Source organism: Halichoeres trimaculatus, unplaced genomic scaffold, assembly GCF_033239565.1.
Source record: "Halichoeres trimaculatus isolate MK-OKI-2021-1 unplaced genomic scaffold, fHalTri1.1 fHalTri1_scaffold_6, whole genome shotgun sequence".
Classification (NCBI taxonomy): domain Eukaryota; kingdom Metazoa; phylum Chordata; class Actinopteri; order Labriformes; family Labridae; genus Halichoeres; species Halichoeres trimaculatus.
The window spans coordinates 25773434-25796997 of record NW_027437184.1 but is presented as its reverse complement, the minus strand read 5'-3'; the positions used below and the strand labels follow the sequence as shown (position 1 = coordinate 25796997).

The 23564-nt window shown below is 40.6% G+C and overlaps 1 protein-coding gene across 1 annotated transcript in view; it reads right to left on the bottom strand.

Moving 5' to 3' along the window:
* LOC141791949 (junctional adhesion molecule 3B-like) overlaps positions 1-13196 on the bottom strand; it is a 61806-nt gene extending 48610 nt beyond the window's left edge. The window contains exon 1 of the mRNA XM_074672668.1: positions 13071-13196. Within this exon, the coding sequence (XP_074528769.1) occupies positions 13071-13119 (49 nt within the window). The 5' untranslated portion in view covers positions 13120-13196. The remainder of the gene's footprint in view (positions 1-13070) is intronic.
* Positions 13197-23564: the final 10368 nt, after the last annotated feature.

The window sequence follows — 23564 nt, the reverse complement described above, 5'->3', positions numbered from 1 at the left end:
TGTATGGTGGACGGTGTAGATGTCAATAGTTCCTTTCAGTCCCCGTGAGGGTCCTGTGGCTAAAATTCAAGAGCAGACAAACAGTGAGTCTGTGATCAGCTTCAAGGCTGCAGCCCTGATATTTTGGATGACCTGTTACAGTGATGACAAATGTCTGACAAACCACTGAGTCACACTGAAATCTACCCAAACTGCCGCAGCTCCTCTTCCCTGTTTTCGCTTTCTATGACACAGAAACCAAGCAGACCCACATGCAGAGATCCCCCTCTTACTGCAGCTCAGACAGCGGCCAGCAACCATGTTACAAACTCGCTGCGTATGCCTGGCATCCTGACAAATATCTGAGGCACTTACTTAGCTCCAGTATGCCCTCACACACATGTGGCAACAGCACTGTGCACCCTGAGCTTCCACCCTCATATGACTCACAGCCAAGCCTGAAAAGCGTGGACGATAACTGGACGTACATGATCATTACTGACAGAATAAAGTAAGTCCATTAAGATGAGCTATCAGCCTTTACAGCTCTCTTTAAGTATTTATTCTTACATGCAGAAAAAAGACGGCAGTAAATCAGTAGATCCATCGGGATTGGGGGAGGGCGGCCTACATCATCATCTCATTTGGAATTTTTTTTTTTCACCATTTGACCTACAGTAAAAGCCGCTGGTGGGAGAGATCAATAATTCAAATCAATCCTGTTTCGATTACCATCTACCAAAAGATGTTTTGGCAAGCTCAAAAACATCATAACAGCACTACCACTTCCAGTCCAATCTCAACATTTCTGCCACTAAGTAGCCCAGAAGGGATATCCCTCACACCATATGGTCTGATGGTCTGGTTACAATCTGTCAGCACTATCTGTCCACTCAGCTGAATGCACTCTGACAGGGCTGGTGGGCTTTTTACAGCAGATAGGCTATTGATCCAGCAACAATACAGCTTTTAGATTTTGCACAACAAAGATTTGAATTGTAACTCTATTAACCCACTTTTTCCTTATTTAAAGGAACAGTTGGCTATTTTAGGAAAGACGTGAATTCAATTTTGTATGTAGAGTGTTGCTAGGCTACAGCTAACAGATTAGCTTAGCATACCATGCGGAAACTTCAAAGTGTTTTTTTTAGGTTTTGTTGAGAAGTTACTGTGTTTTGGCTTTGAGTAGCTGTTTATCCACTATCACTGATTCTAGTTAATCACAACTTCCAGCAGAGAAAAAGTCCATTAAAGTGATACTCCGGGATGGAACAAGTTGGGTCCTATCACAAGGTTTAGGGCAGAAATTACCCCTCCAGCAGTGTTTTTGTGCAGCAGAAGCCCAGAGCGCTCGCACCAAACACCCCCTCCCTGCTCCTCAGCTGGTTTCCTCTGCACTCAGACGGCGCCATATTTTACTTGACCAAAAACACAAATAAAGGGACTCCCACCGAAAAACATCTGATATCGGTCTGCATTCACGCTTCATGTAGAGAATTTTCAGTGCGTTACTTTCACACAAAAACACCGCTATATAAGGCTCCAGTTCTCGTCATGTCTCTTCGTCCTGGCAGAGTACCTGCGTTTGTTTATATCTGGCACGCTGCGCGCCCGGACTGATACACTAAGCAGCAAGCGCCTCGTAGCCAGCTGTGGCTCTGCAGCAGAGGTAGCGCCATTTTACGACATGATGACAACTAGAGCCTTATTTAGCGGTGTTTTTGTGTGAAAGTAACGCGCTGAAAATTCTCTAAATAAAGCGTGAATGCAGACCGATAACAGATCTTTTCGGTGGGAGTTCGTTTTTTTGTGTTTTTGGTCAAGTAAAATATGGCCCCGTCTGAGTGCAGAGGAAACTGGCAGAGGAGCAGGGAGGGGGTGTTTGGTGCGAGTGCTCCGGGCTTCTGCTGCACAAAATCACTGCTGTAGGGGTAATTTCTGCCCTAAACCTTGTGATAGGACCCAACTCGTTCTATCCCGGAGTATCACTTTAACCACACAAAAGTTAATGTTTTACATTTTAAGGTTCACACAAAAAAGAAATGTGTTCACTTGTGAGCCACCAACTTTGCCTTGAGTAGGGATGGGTACCGAATCAGGTACTTTTACAGGTACCAACCGAACTCCATTTGTAGTACTGAGTACTGATTCACATAAAATCTAGCGGTACCATGTTTTGGTTCCTCACAACCTTGTGACTGTGAGAGAGTTGAAGAGTAGACAATCTTCCATGCTGGACATAAACACAGCATGGCAAGTTCATATACTGAGGTATAAATATGTTAAATTGAAAATTTTTTAGATTCTATTATCAAACAGTTAGTATTTATTACCAGATAAACACACACAAAAACACCAAAAATTGGTTTCATTGAGTACCAATTGCCAGGTACAACTGTACTGGGCGTCGGTACCGTATCGTTTTAAATATGATAGGTACCCATCCCTAGCCTTGAGTTTCCACTCTTTGTGCTAAGCTAACTGTCTGTAGCTTCATTCACAGTCTTTTGTTGCTCTCAGTCGGATGGTGCATACATTTGCAAAAAGTTAAAATTCAAATTTTGGGTCATAAACAAGCCATCTGTCTCTTGAATGTAATGTCTTATGATTTTGAAGACATCTGAACTCTAGAATACACACTCATGATAGTCAAGTCAAAAAATTTCTTCACAACAAAAGACAGATCTTGCCTGGCATTGCTGCACCGTCACCGTCATCATTTGCAAAAATTCAACTTGATTGAACCCAAGCTGAAAACACTCCCTGATTAACTGACTGATAAGATCAAAAACAAAACGCCTTTGTATCTGGTTTCATAACATCTTCCAGATGCAGCCTGGTTATAAAACCGTCTTTTCTAGGAACTGGGTTTACCGTGAATTTTGTGGCTAACCATTGTCCAGTTTGGGCCGTGTTAGGTGGGTCAGGCTCTGACTGTGACCAGGAATCAACTGAATGAATGACAACTGCCAGCAATCAGTTTCAGATTAAGATCTAGTGAGTCACATGTCTGCTGACAGATGGCTGATTATGCCGATATGAAGACAAACTAAAAGATTTTCTTTTGATTTAAATGAGATAAAGTGGTCATAAAAAGAGAAAACTACAACAACATGGTGCAGAACGGTCAACTCTGTCGTTAAGATGTGGCTTCCAAATTCTTCGTGTTGAAAGCTACACAAAAATGTGTCATCAGTTTTGTGCTGTTATATAATTCTGCATCAGGTCTGTTTCCTTTCATTGAGGATGTTTAACCATCAAGTATGACATTGAATTTTTGTAGCACAATGTTTTTCACTTCAGTCATGTCTTTTGTTTCATTTGTAGGTACACAATTCTTCCTGACTTATTTGACATTGATCATGCTCATGTGTATATAAGGTGGTGTAGAACACTGTAGAAACTAACCGTAGTCTGATAAAGAGCAAGTCAGCGCAAAACATCTCAACTCTGGTGAATTAATTGGTCTGGAATTTTAGAGCCCTGCAGTGTAAAAGCCTGTTTCTTCTTTGTTTTCAGTGACTCAGCACCTGTCTTCTTTAGTTTGGATGTGCGTGTTTCTCCACTTTTCTTCTTCAGACTAAACTAAATAGAACCAAAATCTAATTTGCAATTCATTTTCAGTCAGCAATGTCCGGCAGTATTTGGAGATGAACCTGAGATGGTGTTGATAATCGCTGTCGAAAATCTGATACTTCTTTAGCCTAATTGAACCTTAATGGTAAAGCTACAAAATAAATGCAAGGGTATTTAAACACACACAAACACACAAACACTGCATTACACACATACAACAAACACACACACACACAGTTAATCATCACTAATAACTCATTTGGATGAGCACCAAGATTTCTGTGTCATGTCTCACCCCAAGCACTCTAAAATCCTCCCTCCCTCTCTGTCTCTCTGCAGACTGCCCTGATGAGTGCTGAGCCACCAAGTCTCTCTTTAAAACGATGAAGACAAAAATCAATCTCAGACATGGATTTCTACCCACTAAGAACATGATTACTTTGTCCTTTTCAATTAGCAGGATGCTCAAAGGAATGTGCTTGTCATTGGAAGCCTCTCTCAGTGCTCTCTGAGTCCCAAAGTACAGAGCCTGCCAGCATGTAATAAATAATTTCCTCTTTTTATTTATTTTTAAGTTGAGGACATCAAGGTCCAGGTCTTGCTTACTGACCAAACTCCATCAATCATTTGTGTGACGGGCTGTTTTGAGCACAATTTGTACAGCTCTCCCAAAGGATGTTGCAGTGTGTCACGTCAGCTCCTCCACCTGCCTGGCTGGTTGTATTTAGCTTGAAACACGGTCATGGTGTTCTGTAAACACTCTCTTAAAAAGGCAATGCCAAACTTGCTGGAAATTATTTAATTTAGGGCTTAAGTTGTATTTGGTCTGACTGCTTACTTTTACAGCCCAGCCCACCACCGCCCTTTTCCATCAGCCGACATGAGTGTTTTCCACAGTTTCCAGAGCTTTCTGTTATCAGCTGCACTTAAATCCCCACCCCCCTTTGGCAAGCTCCTTCTTGGTTATTACAACTGTACAAGATAAGGTCTTGGAATTTAGCCAAATGTAGAAACAGCTCAGCTCACAGCCCCCAAAGCCCCATTAGTGAGTGGGCAAGAAAATGTGACCCTGCTATAGTGACTGATTCTGCTTGGTTTTCATGGTAATTCTTCACAGATCTACTCATGAAAATCTTTTGACAAAGACTGGAATTAAATCTACATTACGCAAGATTCAGCTCAGCTCACAGCCCCTCCTCTGCAGACTTCAGTCTACTGACATAGAAAAAAAATCTTGTATGTTTTTTTTTTTGAGGTGTAATTATTCTAGATTTTTTTAACTTTATCTGTGCTGGTTTGTCATTTTTTCTTATTTTTCAGTCACAAATTTAGACATATACAGAAGCACCTCAGCTCGCAGCCCTTAGAGCCCATTAGGAAATGAGCACTAAAATGTGACAGCTATAGTGACAGATTCTACTTGGTTTTTCATTGTAATTTTTCACAGATCTACTCACGAAAATCTTTTGACAACAATTAGATTTGAATCTAACTAAAGCTAGATTCAGCTCAGCTCGCAGCCCCTCCTTAGCAGACTTCACTTTGCTTATATGAAAGAATAATGGTTTTTCTGGGGGATTATTTATTCTAGTTTTTTTTTTTTGTTTTTTTTTTACTATATCCGTGCTGGGTTTTCGTTTTTACTTATGTTTTAGTCACAAATTTAGCCAAATACAGAAGCTGCTCAGCTTGCAGCCCTTACAGCCCCATTAGGAAATGAGAAAGAAAATGTGACACCGCTACAGTGACTGATTCCACCTGGTTTTCTTGGTAATTCTCCACAGATCTACTTGTGAAAATCTTTCGACAATGGCTTTCAGCTTAGCTCGCAGCCCCTCCGTAGCAGACTTCACTTTGCTTATATGAAAGGAAAAATCTTGTTTTTTCCTGGAGGATTATTTATTCTATATTTTCTTAACCTCATCTGTGCTGGGTTGCCATTTTTCATTTCCATTTTGATTGACGTGTTACAGGAGCCTTCACACTCTCCACCCCACCCCCACAGTAGCGCGTAACGTCAGCAGGTTTGATGTGAACCTGAAGGTGCTGGATGGAGATGTGGAACTGACTAATTAAAGGCCACCAGATGTGAGAAGGGGAAATGAGCTCCCGGCACAACTGCTCCTTATTAACAGAGGGAGTTCCTGTGTTCGAGATAACCAGCCAGCACACCAGTTCACACCACACCAGGTACCACTCCACAGATGAGACTCCTCTTTACACCACAGTCTCACTGTTCCAAGAAAACCAGTCAAAACCAACACATCATTCCTCCATCTTCAATCTGTACTGACAGGCCGGGCAAATTTGTCAATATTTTTCAGAGCAGTAGGGAGAGAGGTGGGATCTTGTTTCCCCGGTTACACAGCCACACAAACAGTTTTAGCTTATGATGACTCCCCTCGGTATCTTTCTATTATCATGTGTCAAAAACTCTCTCCTAAAGTAAGCTCTGTTAAACAGGCCTCCAGATTATTCTGTCAGAAATGTTGTTCTTAAGTTGTTTTTCCATCTTGTCATCCAGAGGTCTCTCTGTTTTATTTCTTTTCATTACTGAAACTCTGCCAACTCCACAGGAACGTAAAAGCCTCTCTGCTGAGTCCAACCCATTCAAAATGCTGTCGCAAAGCTTTTAGCCACACACTGGCCACTTCAGAAAAGTTGATTTTAATATTTCAGATTCATACCAGGGCTCACCTGCACCTGCTTTCCTCCATTATTAGTCCTTCAAAATCCCCATGTCACCTGAGATCAGCATGCTGAGCTGTAGCAGTGCCTTGTTTTTATTCTTGGAAATCTGATGCAGAAATGGACCACTGATGCATACAGTAGCTCTTAACTGCTTTTTGTCATGCCATTTCTTTGAAACCTCCAATACTTCTGTGAGAGATTCTCTAAAACTAACGCTTGAGGGTCACTTTTAAAACACTGCAACAACAGCTTCATTTTGGATCATTCCCAAAAAACTACACAAACAAAAATCTCCTTTATGTTCTTGTAGGGCTCATGTTTTGCATCCTTCAAGCTGCATTGCAAGAGCTGGAAAGTAACAGCTGATACAGAAGCTGTGTGTGATATTGTTGGGCCTCTGAAAGTCTGTTCAGTCCACTATCATCATCACAATGTATGTTATTTATGTTGGGCCTGATGAGCTGTGATCAAACACCTGAGGTCTTGCGATGACTCTGCCTTGTGGATATTTTTAGACGTTAATTGCCCTTTTGTTACAGCCTGGTAAACAAAAGATGAATCCGGAGCGATTATCTGGTTATGACTCTCAGTGGGAGCGCAGCCTCCAGCTCTTTCCTTTCAGAGCGACAGCGGCTCAGCCACATGTAGTTCACCGCCTCTGCCGTGACGTTAATGAAACCCCTCATTATTTCAGTAAGCTGACAGGATCCCGATGTTTGATCGATGGCAGTCTCTTTTGACCTATTGATGTACTCCATCAGTATCCAGTGAACACATGAGCGGGAGGACTGGGAGGACTGCCTCCTTCCCTCCAGGGACCATGTGACCACAGATAAAGATCATCAAACAGGAAACCTCTCTTGTGCTGCCCTACGTCCAGGCATCCAGCACTGGGGCGTCTTGAGATTATCCTGTTGATCTAGAGTGGCCTCAACATCCAATAATAATGCTTGTCAAAACAAACAACTACTTAGCCATCATTTCCTAAAGCTCATTACACGAAACATGCAACAATTACCCTCCTTTTCTCATGAATCCTCCTCTTGTCAGAGCCTCAGATTGTCCATCTGATACACCCTTAGAGCAGGAACATTCCAGCTCCACACCGAGCCCATTATGATATTTTCATATTGAGATTTGGCGACTGTGTTGTGCCTGCAGGCTGTTTCTACTTAATGGCAGATTTTTCACATGCTAGTCTTATTGACATCTGAAGCACGCACATGCTGTGGACATATCTGGAGCGTGAGCGAGTTGTTATTTGCCTTTTTCGACCTTAGCCTGAGTGTGTGCAACAGTAAAAAAATTGAGGTTTGAATCCTCCTCTGTGCCGACTTAGAATGGATTTCTGTGTCTGGAGATGTATCGTCACACCCAGCTTGTGTTGTGAACAGTGCTCAGCTTTCTTCATGACTCCCCGCTTTTTCTGCTCTGACCCCAGCCAGCTCATCAACAGGGCTCTCTTTTATCTCTTCGTAGAAACAGGTGGTTGTGATTGTTAGTCAGTGCACACATGAGGAGAAGTCCCCCCCATGTGTTTTCTGTTAGGAATGCTGCATTTGCTTACACGCACACTCAGGTTTGGGAGGGACGCAGCAGATATTTCGGGTTACGCCTGTGATGCGGCTCAAAACACCACCCACCCACCCACGCCTGCTCAGCTGTTTCGGGTCATTCCACAGTGAGGGCCATGTGCTACTTTGACTTTATCCCATGGAGAGGCTGTTTTGGCACATATATCCACATGGCTGACTCCAGTAATTGCAAAAATAAAATGATCTAGAGCTGAAACGATTCCTCGAATGATTCGAGGTACTCGATTACAAAAATTACTCGAGTAATTTTCTCCGCCTCGAGGAACCGTTTAATTTTAAGAAAGGTCAAAGAGTGGTATTTCAAATAGAGCTGAGGCCATATTAAGAGAGTTTTCAGCAACTAGCAACGAATCTAGCTTCTTTTCTGGAGTTTGGAGACTAATGGGTCATTCTACGAAACGGGTGCCATTTGGGGCCGCAACATTTAATGAAATGTACAAGGCACAAAAAATGTGTCAAAGTGTGTTTACAGATTTTGGAGCTAACAAAGCAAGGGCTCTTATTGACATGCTGTATCAAAAAATTCTATTTCTTAAAGAGAAACATTTTCATTTGAAAAATAACTGCTCTTTAACTAAACAAAAATGTATTTTATCCGATTACTCGATTAATCGATGGGATTTTCAGGAGAATACTCGAATACTAAAATATTTGATAGCTGCAGCCCTAAAATGATCTGCATTTTTTGCCCCTGAATAAAGAAACCCACTGTAACTACAGAGAGCCTTGAGGTTTTCACACTCTGACCTGGGGTAGAAATGGCAGCTCAGCTAAATGTGTTACCCTGCTGACCCCCCCACACTCAGGACTGTCTCAAGAGGGTAACTTCTGACCTAAAACTAAAATGCTACATCCCGTTTCCTCTGCCTTTTACTGTCTCTACAGTAAAATGTCAGTGTGTGTGTGACTTGCCCACGGGGGCCAAACATGCCTTTCAGAGAGTGCTACAAACATTTGCTCACCAGTTTTGGGTGTGTAGGGAAACATCTGACATGTGCTTCCTGAGGGAGTCACTATACACAGTTATCTTGGGAGACCGTTGACTCCTGCCATGCCAGACCTTTATACCACACATACCAAATGCAGAAAAAGTGCCGACACTTGGCTCTGCTTTAGACAAATGTTTGGAGAGTGTGCTGGGTAGCGTCATCCCGTGAGTAGCCCAGTTATGTGTGGGTTAATAGCGGATGTTCAAAGCACCCCGGGTGATGCAACGGCTTATCAGCGGACAGAGCACAGGGGAGGCTCAGCAGCCATCTAGCGGAGACTTTCCTTCTTATCTTATCCATTCAGATACGGACACAGCTTGATTAGATTAGGCTGACAGCCATGAGTGAAAACAAAGATAATGTCAAGTCATAAAAATGTCAGTTGCCCAGTTAAGGGGATTGATTTCAACACTTGAGCAAGTGTGAAAGTTGATTAATTGAGCTCCCCACATTTTGTGGTCCTCCCTTTCCAGGTGGTGGTGAATCGTTGGCCTGTTCTCGCTCTAAAATGATCAAACACAGCAGCTTGGACAGTACGCCGATGTTTCAAAATACGAGGCTGGAAGTGCTCCCTAATTTCTATACGCTGTTAATAAAACAAGGTCTACGAGGGTCAAACTTGGGTTTGTTGAAAAAGCTGACTTTTTTTCAAAGATATGACGTACACACCATTGTATTTACTCAAACCTGAACTATTCCCAATTCTATAAAAGCAGCACAAGTGCCTATCACAACCAAATACTTTGCTGATAGCAACTTACCAGACTGCAATTGTTTTACGTTGACTACATATCAATCATGGATAATTAGAAGTTGTTTGTCTTAAACTTGAATAACCGGGGAATCGTCTCAGCAAGCGGTATGTTTGAGGTCTATCAGAATATAAGGATGATATTACGCAAATTAAGATTCAGGAGTTGTATAAATATGCTTATATGTATCTAAAGATTTATTCCCAGTCAGGGAAGCAACTCGGCAAATCATTCCTTGGGTTCATGATCTTCTGTATGTTCAAAAAACTGAACTTTCAGAGAAAACTCAAAGTGCCATTAAGACAACTTGGCTAACAGGCAGCTGAAGCTTTAGCATGATTTCAGTCAATTTAGCCGCCTGTATTAAGTGTTTGTGTAAATAAAAAGGAATAATCTAGCTTTGAGGAATGTCATTTTGCTAAATGTGGTTAAAACACAAAATTGTTTTTAATTTTTTAGTTATTACACAAAATTAACCAGGTATTTCTATTTCTTTCCTTTTAAGAATCACCTTCTTTAGTTTTTGGCTTCAAAACTCAAAGTATGAAACTTACAAGAAACATTCACATACATAAGTGGAATGAAGAGGACAAAAGTATTTGTTTTTCTTGTCTGCCAGTTTTTCTAACAATGTTTGTGCACTTTTAATGTTCATTGGTCATAAATCTCTAATTAATTTTTAAAGTCTTTGCTGAATTTTGAATATCCATCATTGCATTGATGACCTCACAGACCTGTGAGGCCTGTTTTTTAATGTAGGAGCACCGACAAGCTTTGTGTTCCATGTATTGAGTTTTCACAGCTCTGTTTTTTTTTATAAAGTAAATAAGGTTATGCGCTGGACATCCTCTGCGCAATTTTAAAAATGCAGAGAGCAGGGTGTGTACAGGCTTAATGTCCACAGGTGTTTCTTATAAGAGTCAAAGCAGTGATCTCAAGGTTTATATTTGCTCAGTACTAATCCACTTTGAGCATCTTCCAAGCTCCCACATATCTTGGCCACACTCTTGGCAGGAGGGTTCTGGCAGATGTCCTCTTTAAGTGCGTACCACTTTCTGGAATATTTTATGAGAAATGGCTCAGGTGAAGCCAACAATGGAAAATGTTAATGCATTCCATTAGATCAGGATGGAAAGTCTGCTGTGAGCATGTGTACTTAAAATAACAAAGGCCCCGTCTCTGGCTCTGCTGATATTTGCAGCTCGCCCCATTCGTGCTGGGTTCAGCCTTTACTTGGAAATGGCCAGGGTTTGCGTGGCCATTAGGATGATAGCTACCCGAAGAATGTCATGAATATAAAATAACAAGCACAGAAAACTGGGTGTGTGACTAACAGAAAATGAAGTGAAAGCAAACACTCATTCCTCTGAATTTCCTAATGTGTAAAAACTCACAATCTGAATTTGGAGCAGTTCTTTTCAAAAATACAAGAAGCAGTATAATTACAGTCAGTACCTATCAGAAGAAAGAAGTATCATAACCAGGCTTGCGGCCAGCTTTAGTCTAGCCAGATTTGTCCTGTGTCTACAGACAGTGGAGATGCTGGCTGTGAGCCAGTCGACCACATGGTTAAGCCCTGTCCAGCAACACAAAAGAAATTCTTAAATCTTCCCAAGCCCGCAACCCCCACCCACACAAAATGTCAATTGTGCTGCTACCACGGACTGTCACAGATTTACTCAGGGGAACATCATTAAAAAGACTGACTTTGAAATATTTCCCCCGAATGAAATAATCAGCACACAGCCCGGAGAGGAGTCAAAGACAGACAGTGTTGATAGTACAGCAACAGATTTAAAACAAGCTCCATTGCTTTTCCTAATTAAGGCAGAGGAAAGAAGCCAATTCACATCCATGAGAGATCACAGAGGGTTCTTATGTCTGTGCTTCTCTTTGATCTGTAAGTCTGTCCTGGCACACCTTGCTTAATTCAAAGGGGAAAATAGAGAAACACAAGCACGAGTTTGTGGCAAACTACTGATGAAATTAAAACCTAATAATGTTTAGATATGCATGCTTTCTTAAAAAAATAATAACAGTTATAAAGATAAAGGCTACACCGACAACCTTAAATGTCCTGATGAAGATTTTGACTAATTTGAAATCACCTGAATCAAATTGGGACTCCAAGTAGTCGAATTTTAGTTATAGAAACAGGGGCAATAAAGGATAAAGCACTCTACGTGATTATAATGTACCCATTCTTTCTTGGAGTGTTTTAGCAACAGGTTTGCATTGTACTTTTTTGGAAGAGGTAAAATAGCTAAATAGGTACATATTTTTTTAGCTAAAAATTTGAATTAAAAAAGAGATAACGTCAGAGCAACAAACGGCCACATAGCAAAGCAACAAGTGGCTTTTCTGAAACACGCGTAATTAAAACCTGAGAAGCACACGCTGCATTCTAACCCACATGAAGACCAACATGTAACCCCATTTAACTTTACTGTAAACCCCAAAAGGACTTTACTTGTAGATAACTAAGTATTCAGTCCAACTTGAGTTATAGGCTCGCGGATACAATGTTGACATTAACGGTTCACCAACGGCTGCGCTCGTGCCAGTTCGCTTGTCACCGCTTCCAACTGTACGACAGATAAAGTGGTGTGGATATACGAGGGGTTTAAAGGAATGATATTGAAGCGAATTGATTTTCCGGACTGTTTCTGTTAAGCTCCTCAGCTTTGGAGCATTTTGAAGGGGTCCAGCAGCAGCGGAGGGGAGGCTGAGGAGGAGGAGGGGGCCGGTGGGGAAGGCTCGCTGCCTGCCTGGCTGGCTCCTCCCGCGGACAGCCTGCTTTATTCCGCCGCAGGAGAAAAAACCGTTATCTCGCATCACTACTTTCAAGCATCTCGGGCACCATCACGATCCCAAAAACCGACGTTAAATAGTTAACAGCACTGGTTACGAGACTGCACTTATTCATATTTAATTCACAAAGACTCGTTACAAACTTGGGAAACTTTTGTTAAGTGAGGGCATAAACCATGAGGGCTTATCCTAGACGCCGAAAAGGAAACAATTTGATTACGCTCAGCAGAAAATACCAGGAACTGAACTGATACACTAATCCCGCTCGGTTTAACCATCTATTTGGGTAAAACTGGGCAACTCAATGCTTTGAATACAACATAAATTATTCGACTTGAACAGAGGGGTACAAAGCGGCGAATTTGAATAACACCATAAACCGAGCGAGTCGTGCAAGCAGTAATTTGTAACAAAAATGGCGACTATTTAGTGGATTGTCAACAGAATTTGTAACTGTATTTACAAAACGTCGGAGAGACAGGTCTTACTGTTTATGTGCCATGAGTTCAACGTTAGTTGCATCCAGAGAGGGTTACTTCTCAGCCCGTCTATTTTTGCCATACACCGGGGTAAAATCACAACCAAACAGATGTAGAAGTAAATTTCTTTTGACGGTCACGCAACTCGGGGAGGGACAACAGCGGGGTAAAAGCACTTATGATGAATTTTGTACTTACAGTGAGTTGAGAGGAGAGTCAGGAGGCAAGCCAGACGTGTTTTCGCCATCTTGGAATCGATGCAATGCTCGGTTGGACTGGCCGTACATGCGCAAAGTAGCCTAAAGAGCTTTGGTGTGGATGGAGAGAGGGAGAGAGGGATAGACGCACACTACGAGAGAGGAAGAGGGAGGGGGAGTGTATTATATTAAGTCTCCATAGCTACCGAAAGCATCACTCACACGGACAAGAATTTATGGTTGACACGATGTGGGAGGCTTTTTACTACTGTGGCTTTATACTGTAGGTAGGCGGCAGCTGGGGACTTAGGTAGGAAAACACAATCGGTCTCCAGTCAGTAAGCCAAGTGTTGTGAAAAAATAAACTGAGTATTTTTTTTAAAACTACGACTTTTTTTTCCACCGAAATTCAATAAAAAGAAAGTGTTAAACGCAGTTTAACAATATAGTACTGTATTGTGGCGTAAAACGAGTGAGAAAAGCTAGTTTTCCTGAACTGAGCTGGACCGTGTCCAGGGCTGGCCTGGTTTGCATGCTCTCCGAGATCTGATTGGGTACCCCGGATGCATCCCAATTAAACTATATAAAATCTCTAATGATTGGCTGTTTGACCTGTCAGAGGCGGGACTAATTGATATTTGGGCTGTAATTCAACAGGCAGCTGGCAGCTTTCTTGAATTTGGAAAATTAACATTTTCACATTTTCCCTTATGCTTAAAACTGTGACTATTGTGATTTATTCACCAATTTCAACACTTCTAATAAATGAAACTACAGAAACAAAAAGTCAACTTAAAGAACGTATGGCGTGCTTATTTTTTAAAGCTGTATACTGTCACACCAGTATCCTCACGTGATTTTCTCAAAGAAATCACTGTTTTTACCCTATTTTTATTCAATTTCCCCTCTGCTGGTCCAAAAACTCCAATATATTCACACCTGGTTCCATTTACAATTTTAGATTATTTACCTCTTCTTCTTGTTAAAAAACGTTAAACTTTAAGAAATTATAAGTTAAGGAACAGACACACTGCAAATTTTAACTGTTTAAAAAAGCACAGTTAAACTCATATAAGATATGATTTGATGGGGATTAAATATAAATCATCCTCTCCATTCTTTAAGCCATCTTCTTACAAGTACAGTTGTGAGACAGAATAACTTTAGCAAAATACTTGTGGCTGGGTACCACATATTTGGGGTTGAAAGAAATGAGCATCTGGATAAATCATAGTCTGTATAACACATGGACTGAGTCTTCACAGTTTGAAGCCTATCAGCAGCAGTTTCCATATTGGAAATGCTGACTTGAACTAACAAGTCAGAGAGATGGAATGAAGGCAGGCTTTTAGCCTTCCAACAGCTACAATGTATGTTACTGTTAGTCAAGTTGTCATGCCTCAAACTATAAAAAAAAAACTCAAGATTTTGATGATAAAGAGGTGTTTGCCTCCTCTGGTGCCTCTGCGAGCAATATCAGTTTTTTCACAAGACAGTTGGGGAGGAAGAGGTAATACCATCATAGACTGTTGTCTTCTCAACATCACCTATCTGTTTCTGAACAGAGGTAATGGAGGTTTTACATTTATTGCCTTTTTCTTTTTTTTCTTTTACCAGGAGTAGATAATTTTTTTTTTCTTTTTGGCTTAGTGTATGGTTTTCAGTCTCTCTGTAGCCAGCTTCAAGCGGACCGACAAACGAACTGCAACTTTTAGCTTATCTAAACTGTATGTTTCCCCATGGATACCATACAACAATTTTTTACCTGAGTAATCATTGGTAATTCCTGACATGTAACAATTTTAATGCATGACTGATTGCAGGATGCATCATGAATTTCTGTTCCACACCATGACCAAGTAATCAAGTCATTGACCTTAAACCTCCTGATACCCATGCTCTTATTTTGAATGATTTTTGTACTTTTTTTCTATCTATTTGGGATTAGTAGGATCTGATAAATATAAAAACTAAGCTTTATCTTTGAACAGAAAATGGGTTTTAAAAAAACAGTTGTCGTCATATGTGGGCAATGGGATTACTAAATCAAGTCAACAGGATGTTGAATTACAAAACAGTTCATAATAATACCGGAAATGAGTTGTACAAAACCAAACTGCAAACAGTATTAAACAGCTAAAGCTAAGGGATTTATAAGTTTTCCTTCATTTCTGTATTTTACATAATAACAAACCAGAATGTTGCAGATATACACTCAAACACGCAACTTATGATGTAAGTGTTGTTCAGATCAGCTTTCTCTCAGAAGGTATTGGGGTTTTTGTGAGGTGTTTCGCTGTCTTTCCGGTCTACGTGCAGTACCTTTTTTATGATTCTCAGCTTACTATATGCCTATTAATTAAAGCATGACATAATTATCATCCCTTAGCTAATGACCTATTACATGTGAATCAATCACATTCATCTAGAGTGACTTCACCACTGGTTTATGGTAAACAACCATAATCATCATGAGTCATTTGGTACTTGAGCGACATTCAAGTAATTTAAATTCAGTGCTGGTCTAAAACTGCAAGTGTATAATGTTGATGTAATGTGCACCTTTTAACTAAGACAGAAATATATAAGTTAAATTTTGACTCTGGCAGTCTGTCAGGTCCGTGACTGATGTCACACAGCAGGCTTCAATAAAATATTCACTGGCTGTAAATCAGATCTCAGCTGAGGCTGAAGGTCCGCTCGTTTGTCCGACACAGTGACAGGCACACGGCCATGTCAGCCCAGAGCTCTTTCATCCATCTCACATGAGAGAAAAACCCTGATCTGTAAGGTCCTGTTTTTGTCACAGTGGAGATGAAGCTTTTGGCCTCCAGAAAGAGAGACATGCATGGGTAACATGCAGCAGTTTTCTCCCTATGAGCCCTTTTCATTCCTCTGTGAGGACAGCTGATGTAAAACATGCCTGATGCCCCATCTATGAGGACAGATCCTCAACAGGCAAGATAAAATGATATACATATGTTACATGAAGCAGACACATAGAATATCTATGACCATTTGGTGTTAGCAGTCAACGAATAAGAGATGCACTTAGAGCATATTTCATTACTGCAGTAATTATGTCTAAATTTAGCACAAAGTCTAATTATTCTAGCATGCATGAAAACAGTATTACATAACTTGTGTTTGACCCAGGTGTAGTGTAGTTGTCTCAACCACATTGTTTTCTTCAGGCTCTGCTCTCTAGGTTTGTATTACAAGTTATATATATATATTTATATATATAGTATCTGCTGCTCACATGTCAACAACAATTACTAATGAAAATGTCCATTTTTGTTGTTGTGGAAGTAAAGCCAAGATGAGAAAAAAAAAAAACATTACTGACAGGGCCAAAGTAAGACATCTGGCACATTTTTATCTTAAACTGGTAGAATTTAAGAAATTTTGCACACTAATCAAATTATCTTAGGATGAAAACGGGAATTTAACTTCAGCAACACGTGCTTGTTTCTTCTTCTTCGGGAGACCTGATCTCTATGAAACTTTTAATAGACACTCTCTGAGTGTCACTGTGGGGTTTATTACTGACACTGAACTCTCCTTGTACCTTAAACTTGACGAATCCTTCATTTCTTTAGTCTGTGGAACCTGAAGGAAAATAACTGTGTGTGATCTTTTCGTCTTGTCGTGGCAAACAGAATTAGACCAAAGGGCTTTCATGCTGCTCCCACAGCCTGCAGGGAAATGATATAAAAGTGAAAGAATGGTTTGTGTGTGTGTGTGTGTTTGTGTGCTTGTGTGTGTGATTGTGCGAGACTTTAAACTGATTATGGAGGCAGATTCAATGAGAACCTGTTTAGTCTTTCTCCAGTTTAAATCTGTCGCAGCTCGTTTCCTGTTCCTCCTCACACGCTGTTTCACTGCTGCTTGAATAATGACTTTTGAGGGAGCGTTTACCTGAGTGTGACTTTATTTTGTTTGTGCTCATGAATATTTATGTAATTATGCTGAGTGTGTGCAGCTCTTTGATGCTTTCTCTGTGCCAAGTTTTCCTTGAACACTTAAAGGCTAAACAGAGTTAATTCATCACAGAAACACGGCTTGTTTGTGTTTCATTGTCACTTTGCAACAAAAATTAACATCCCATTTGAAATATGTATCAATTCAATTCTGAGGAAGCTGCCTCCCTGCTTTCTTAGGATCTTTATTTAAGAGCTCTGTCATTCAGTTTGAGAGCACATAAGCTGATTTTACATCCAGATTTAATGATGCTCTCTCTCTGACCCTGCCCTCCACTTCAGCAGTCTCTGAAGAAAGATGGAGAGGGAGTTGGGAATAACATTAACCCCAGGACCTGGGAACCACAAGGAGGACTGGCACTTGTCCCTTAAAATGATGCATGTCATCTTATGGATAGAGTACATTTACATAATAAGACATCTTTATTTGCATCTCATACTGATATTTTTGTCATACTGGTGTATAAGCTGCAGTTTGCTTTTTAGACAACTGAAAACTCACAAACACATAATGAACACATTCAGCAACACAGCAGCTCTCTAAAACTGCAAACAGGCTCAAAAAAGTGATCAAGAAAGTCAAACCAAGTAAATCCACGTTATGTGTCATGTTATTCATTCCTGCCAATGAATCACAGAGTTCCTCAATTCTACCCCAATTCTTTGAGAAAGTTTCTTTCACCCCAAAACAGCTGATATTTCTACTTTTAGTAGCAAATGACTGGAAGCATCCTGGTGAGAGATCTTGTTTTGTACATGCATCAGGAAAAAAATGACCACGAAGCAAAAATATTTAACCTTTAAAAATGTGATGACGGTATTAACCTGTGCTGCTGATGAACAGACTGCCACTCTAACATTCATTAAGAGATTAACAACAGACATGACGCACTCATGCATGACAAATTCCTCGGGGAATGAAGCAAGCGTTTATCGCTTATCAGAATACATATTTCAATGTTCTTTAAAGGCTTAAGTATCTCAAACCTTCAATTTAAGAATCAGAGCCTGCAGCACACTGCAAAAATGGAAATCTTATCAAGTGTTTTTTTTTCTTATTTTCAGTAGAAAATGTCTTTTTAGACTTAAACAAGCCAAATTTACCTGACTAGTCTAGAAAAATGTTTTGGTTCAAGTTGTTTAAAGAATATATTGAGGTCTGAACTGCTTGAAACAATTTTAAAAAATCTGCCAATGGAAAGAGAAAAATTTACAAGAAAATTTGCTTAAAACTAGAATCATGTCTTAATACATGTAACTTTTCTCCTGTTTTGTTGGCAGATTTTGTTTACTTGTTTTAAGCAATTCAGACCTTATTTTTTGTCTTTCATAACTTGAAATAAGTCATTTTTCTGGACTAGTCAAGTGAATTTGGCTTGTTTTAAGTCTAAAAAGACATTTTCTACTGAAAATAAGACAAAACACTTGATCAGATTTCCATTTTTGCAGTCCAGTGTGGAAAATATTTTGTCACATACACCTGCCATTCCCTCCAACTCATGACTGACCGGGATTAGACCTAAGTTAACTCTGATGTAAATCTTTGTCCACTTCCGCTGTAAGGATGCGGTCTCACTAGCAAACCGTACCATGCTTGAACACGTTTCAACCCTAAAGCCCAGTTAGTTTGGCCAGTATAACCACAAGCGTGCCTTGCTTGAGCACGATTCACTTCTTTGCTTTGGCAAATTCGAAGAGGTGGGCTTCAGCACAGTGTATTTCATGCACCAGCACATAGACATGAGGTATGATCACTGCAACCACGGGGTTGTCAGAGTCTGTGTCAGACCAAAACAACTTAACAGAGGCCAAAAAGTCACTAAAGTTGTAGCAGTGCTCTCTGTATCCCATTGTGCTGACTCTGATGAGATCACACTTGATATAAACAGATGCTTCATAATGACATAGGCTGGCCATGCATGTGACATAAGTCTGGTTTATATTGGAGTAGTGTGACCACTGGCCATATACTCCAGCGGGAGAACGCCACTGCAGGGGGGCAATCATGCTTGATGCTGCGTTTCATTTGTACTCGGAACTGGGAAGTCGGGAGTGGGAGTGACGTCATCTGCGAGTTCAGCGTTCCAGTAGCCAAGTCGGAAAAACTTGCCTTGAAAGCAGTATTTCTGTATATAAAGATTGAGTAATACCATATGGCTGATTTATTGCAACCAACACTAGTCAGAAATTCTTAAACAAAAATAATCTAACAGGAGCTTAATTACTGTTTACACCTGAACATGGAAATTTCCTACTGGGATCTCGGGGGTGGTGTGGGTGCTCAAACTCACAAGTCAGAAATTGGGACCTCAGGGGGCCTTCCCACACGAGACTTGAAAATTCTGACTATGGAACACACAAATAGAACGCAGCATGATCACCACGTGAGGAATTAACTCTGTTCTGTGACCACGCCCTTAGAGATATTTGGAGATAAAGATGACTCCAAATACAGGACCTCAACAAATAAAGGCCCCTGCCTCATCAGGAGTTCAAACAAGAAACTGTCTCTGTTAGTAACAATTCAAACCACTGCACCTCAGCACAGCCCCTCTTTAATTTTGCCAGAAACAGGATGTTGGAATGGAAAGAGTATTATATCCCAGTGGTGTGTGCAGCTGTGTGAACAGGTAGACAGTTGGAAATCCACCCAGCAGGAAACATAACTGCACATGTTCTTTTTACAGTTCAGTTATCTCCAAAGAACAATGATGTCTCAGCCAGTGTAGACAGATACAATACAGATAAATTATGCACCACATGCATCAAGCTTTGCTGTGTGAGGTGGATGGAAGAAGTAGAGGCCTACAACAAACACATTCACTCACTTACTTACGCACACACATGCACGTCCACACACACTGCATTGGCCCTTTTGTTTTCTTTGTGTTCCTCATGTCTCTTGAATAATAGAGGTGGCTGGAGACTTATTGAATTCTCAGATTTACTTCCAGCACTTAGAACAACACTGCCCCTCTCTCCATTCACTCCAAACTCAAGCTGCTCGCTCTGAGCTCACATTGTTTCCCTGATTCTGTTTCTCCTTCTTACTTAACTGAGTTTACACTACACCGCACTTGTGAAGAATCGCACGGACCAGGGGAGAGGCAGAAATCAAGAAATGCATCCAGGCAGGATTCAATGTAACAGCACTTTAGGTCTTTGCATACTGAGTCTGTTTTTTCATCTGAAATTAACTAAATTTTCGGACCAGGTTTAATTTTTGCGGGGTTTTTTTCACATTCGCCTAGCTTGTTTCCAGGGTAGTTTGGCTATTCAGAGACACCGTATGCTCCTTGCATTTCCACATTTTCCAACACATCTTCTGTAGTTTCAGGCAATGTTTAACTGATGAATGTGTGTCTGTGTTTCTGCCTGTGTGTGTGTGTGTGTGTGTGTGTGTGTGTGTGTGTGTGTGTGTGTGTGTGTGTGTGTGTGTGTGTGTGTGTGTGTGTGTGTGCGCATGCTCATACCTCAAATAAACTGACAGCCACTGCTCAGGATTAATTACTTGATAATTCCACGTTTCTTATAATAAGGGATGCACGATATTGGATTTTTGCCGAAATCCAATATGCAGATATATCGAAACCCCTTTTGGCCAATACCGATACAGATGCTGATACCGATAATTACAAGTTTGTTTGTTTTTTTTCACTGTAAAGAAAGCTAAGTCTATCCTGTACTGGAATTTATGTTACTCTTATTGTGACGGTCTTATTTGTTTAAGAAACACATAAAACAAGACAAAAAACATTGGATTTTACTATAAATAAGAAATGTATTATTTTTTCAAACTCAAGACATTCAGTATTGAAATACAGAAAAATAATTTCTTTAGATCACATGAACTTTAAATGTACAATGCATTTTTAAAGATAACCAAGTTGCATTTGATTATTTTAGAGCTACTGTAACAACCTGGTGACAGACACAGAGCTCTGCAGTGCAAATAAATGAAGTGCTACATTTTATTTAAGGAGCTTATTTTTCAGATGGAAAATAATAATAATCCTAACCAAAAAGCACCTTATCGGCTGTGCATATCGGCAGAAATTTTCATATCTGCCGATACCGATAAACGTGTTTTTGAGCTTTTATCTGCCGATACAGATATTGTGCCGATAATATCGTGCATCCCTACTTATAATGTGAATTTTCCCTATTAATAGAATATTAAACACATCTAATTCAGTGCAAAAGGTGTCTTTGCATGAGTTTTTTTTAAATATATAGTGCTGTTCTCTTGGTGTGCACAATTAAAGGTATGAGCTACCAGGTCTCATTTTTGTACCTGGTTGTTGAATCATCTAAGGCCCTGTTTACATGACATTTCATTCAAAAATGCTAAAACACAGTGAAAAAAAATCTACGCCTACACGGAAACCCTGAGGGACTGAAAACACTGTAATAAGCATGCTAAGCCTGTAGTTGGCGCTATGACTGTCTTGTCCAGAAGCGGCTTTTGGTAGATCTCCACTGAAGTAGAGTTGAGCTGATCATCCGGTGTATTGGTGAATGCTAAGTGTATAAGGGGGGTAACAGACGCACATTTTGTATGAAGACATTCAGCAGAAACAGCAGATTGAGCAACGCAAGAAAAACATGGTAGTTAGCAACAATCGTAACAACAGTACTTTGGTACAGCCTGTAGGCCGTTTTCAAAAGTTTGCGTTTAAAAGGCCCCTAACTGTGTAAATGGACTTCTAACACAGGTTTTTGGTGGTTTTCCTGGCTTTTGTTGCTTGCCAGAAGTCAACCCTGAAGGAATTAAATTCGTCACTGTCCCCACTTTTGCATCTAGCAGCATCCACATGTCAAACTTAACGTTTGTGAAACACTTTGCGCAAATAAATGTCATTAACCAAATTTCCGGCTGTCCTTATCCTGAAGTATTGACAAGTTGAGCGTACAGACACATCAGGAAGTAAATAGAAAATGTGTTTTGTGTCACTCAGGCTGTTGAGACGACTGAAGCCCCACACGTGAGTGTTTGGGAGAGATGATATGTCTTTGCTGATGTAAACATGAGAGGAGTCTTTTACCAGAACTTGTTTTCTGCTTCATGTCTTACTGACCTTGTGTTGCACTTGGCTCTGTAAACACTCCAATCTGTGTGTGTCCTCGTTGCTGACGCGTGTACCAGCAGACTCAACACAACCGAAGCCTTCTGCTGCTCCCACACCGCGGGCCAGCCATTTGTTTCTCCTCTCTCAATAGCCCAAAGCTTACGTCTGCGCTCAGAAGTCCTGGCAGAAATCAAACATGCTGCATTATTGTGATTTAACCAGCAGCTCAGTTTGCAGCCTTTACATACCAGATGGACAAGTTGCCGCGTTTGTAGAGAGAAGAGGAGGAATCTCTTCAGCCTGTTTGGTTTAATAAAGAGTAAACATTCACCAGCACTGTTTGTATGTGCTGCAAACAGCTGCAAGATCAGGCAGGTTAGATTCATCCACAAGTGAGGATTGATTTTGGCTTCATGGACATGTTTCAGATAAACAAACCTCTGAGTATTAGTCAATGTTTATTGTCTGCAAGGGTTAAAAACTGTCTCTGTCAGCGTTTACAAGTAAGTGTTAATGCTGGTGTGTTTTCAGTGTATAATCTGCCTGCAAGTCCTCAGGAGAGTGAAGTTATTCTTTCATCTTCCTGCTTCATGTTTTCTGTGTCCTGTTTTATTTTAAGTCTCACCCTTGTGTCTCATTCTAGATCCTCCTCTCCCTGCTCTCCTGTGTTTCCTGCTGTTATTATCTCACCCTCCATCTTTCACCTGCCTCTAATTGTCTCCACACACACACACACCAAGAGTGCCGTCTGAATCTCGATTTCCTCCCTAAACGGTAAGCCCTGAGCTCTTAAGGATTTAATTGACATCACCTTGAAAGTGACTGAGTGCACCAGGCTGCGAAACAGTATTACAAGGAATGTGACGACCCTTTGCGACTTCTCCTGTAGCCTTGAAAACACAAAAATGCTCTCCTTTAGCAGAGTGAGGAATTCCTGCTTTAAGTGTTTTAACTTTTCTCAAGGCCAAGGTGCTTGAGGGACAGACTGCCTGTTCATGTGATCCAGGCTCTTGACATACAGACTGTACAAGAGGTAACTAACAATGTATCACTGTTTTAACAGCTTCACTAATAAAGGTGAAAATAAATAAAAGATATTAAAAAAAAGTTAAGCATATACTGTGTATACTCAGGGTGCAGATTAAGTAGTCTCAGCCGATCAACCTAAACATCCCACAGTTCTACAGTTCTACGGTTTCATTTAGCAGACGCTTTTGTCCAACAGTTAGTGCTACAGCCTCGCAGCAAGAAGTAGAGGTGTCCCAGTCCGATATTGATATCGGATATCGGTCCGATATCAGCACAAAACAAGTATCGGTTTCATATCGGAATGCATCTAAAATCTCCGATATAAGCAGTTTCTGTTACCCATTGGTTAATAATAAATGGGTCAGTTTCTCCTCATACCTACTGCTGCTGACTACTGTTCTTTGTTTGAATAAT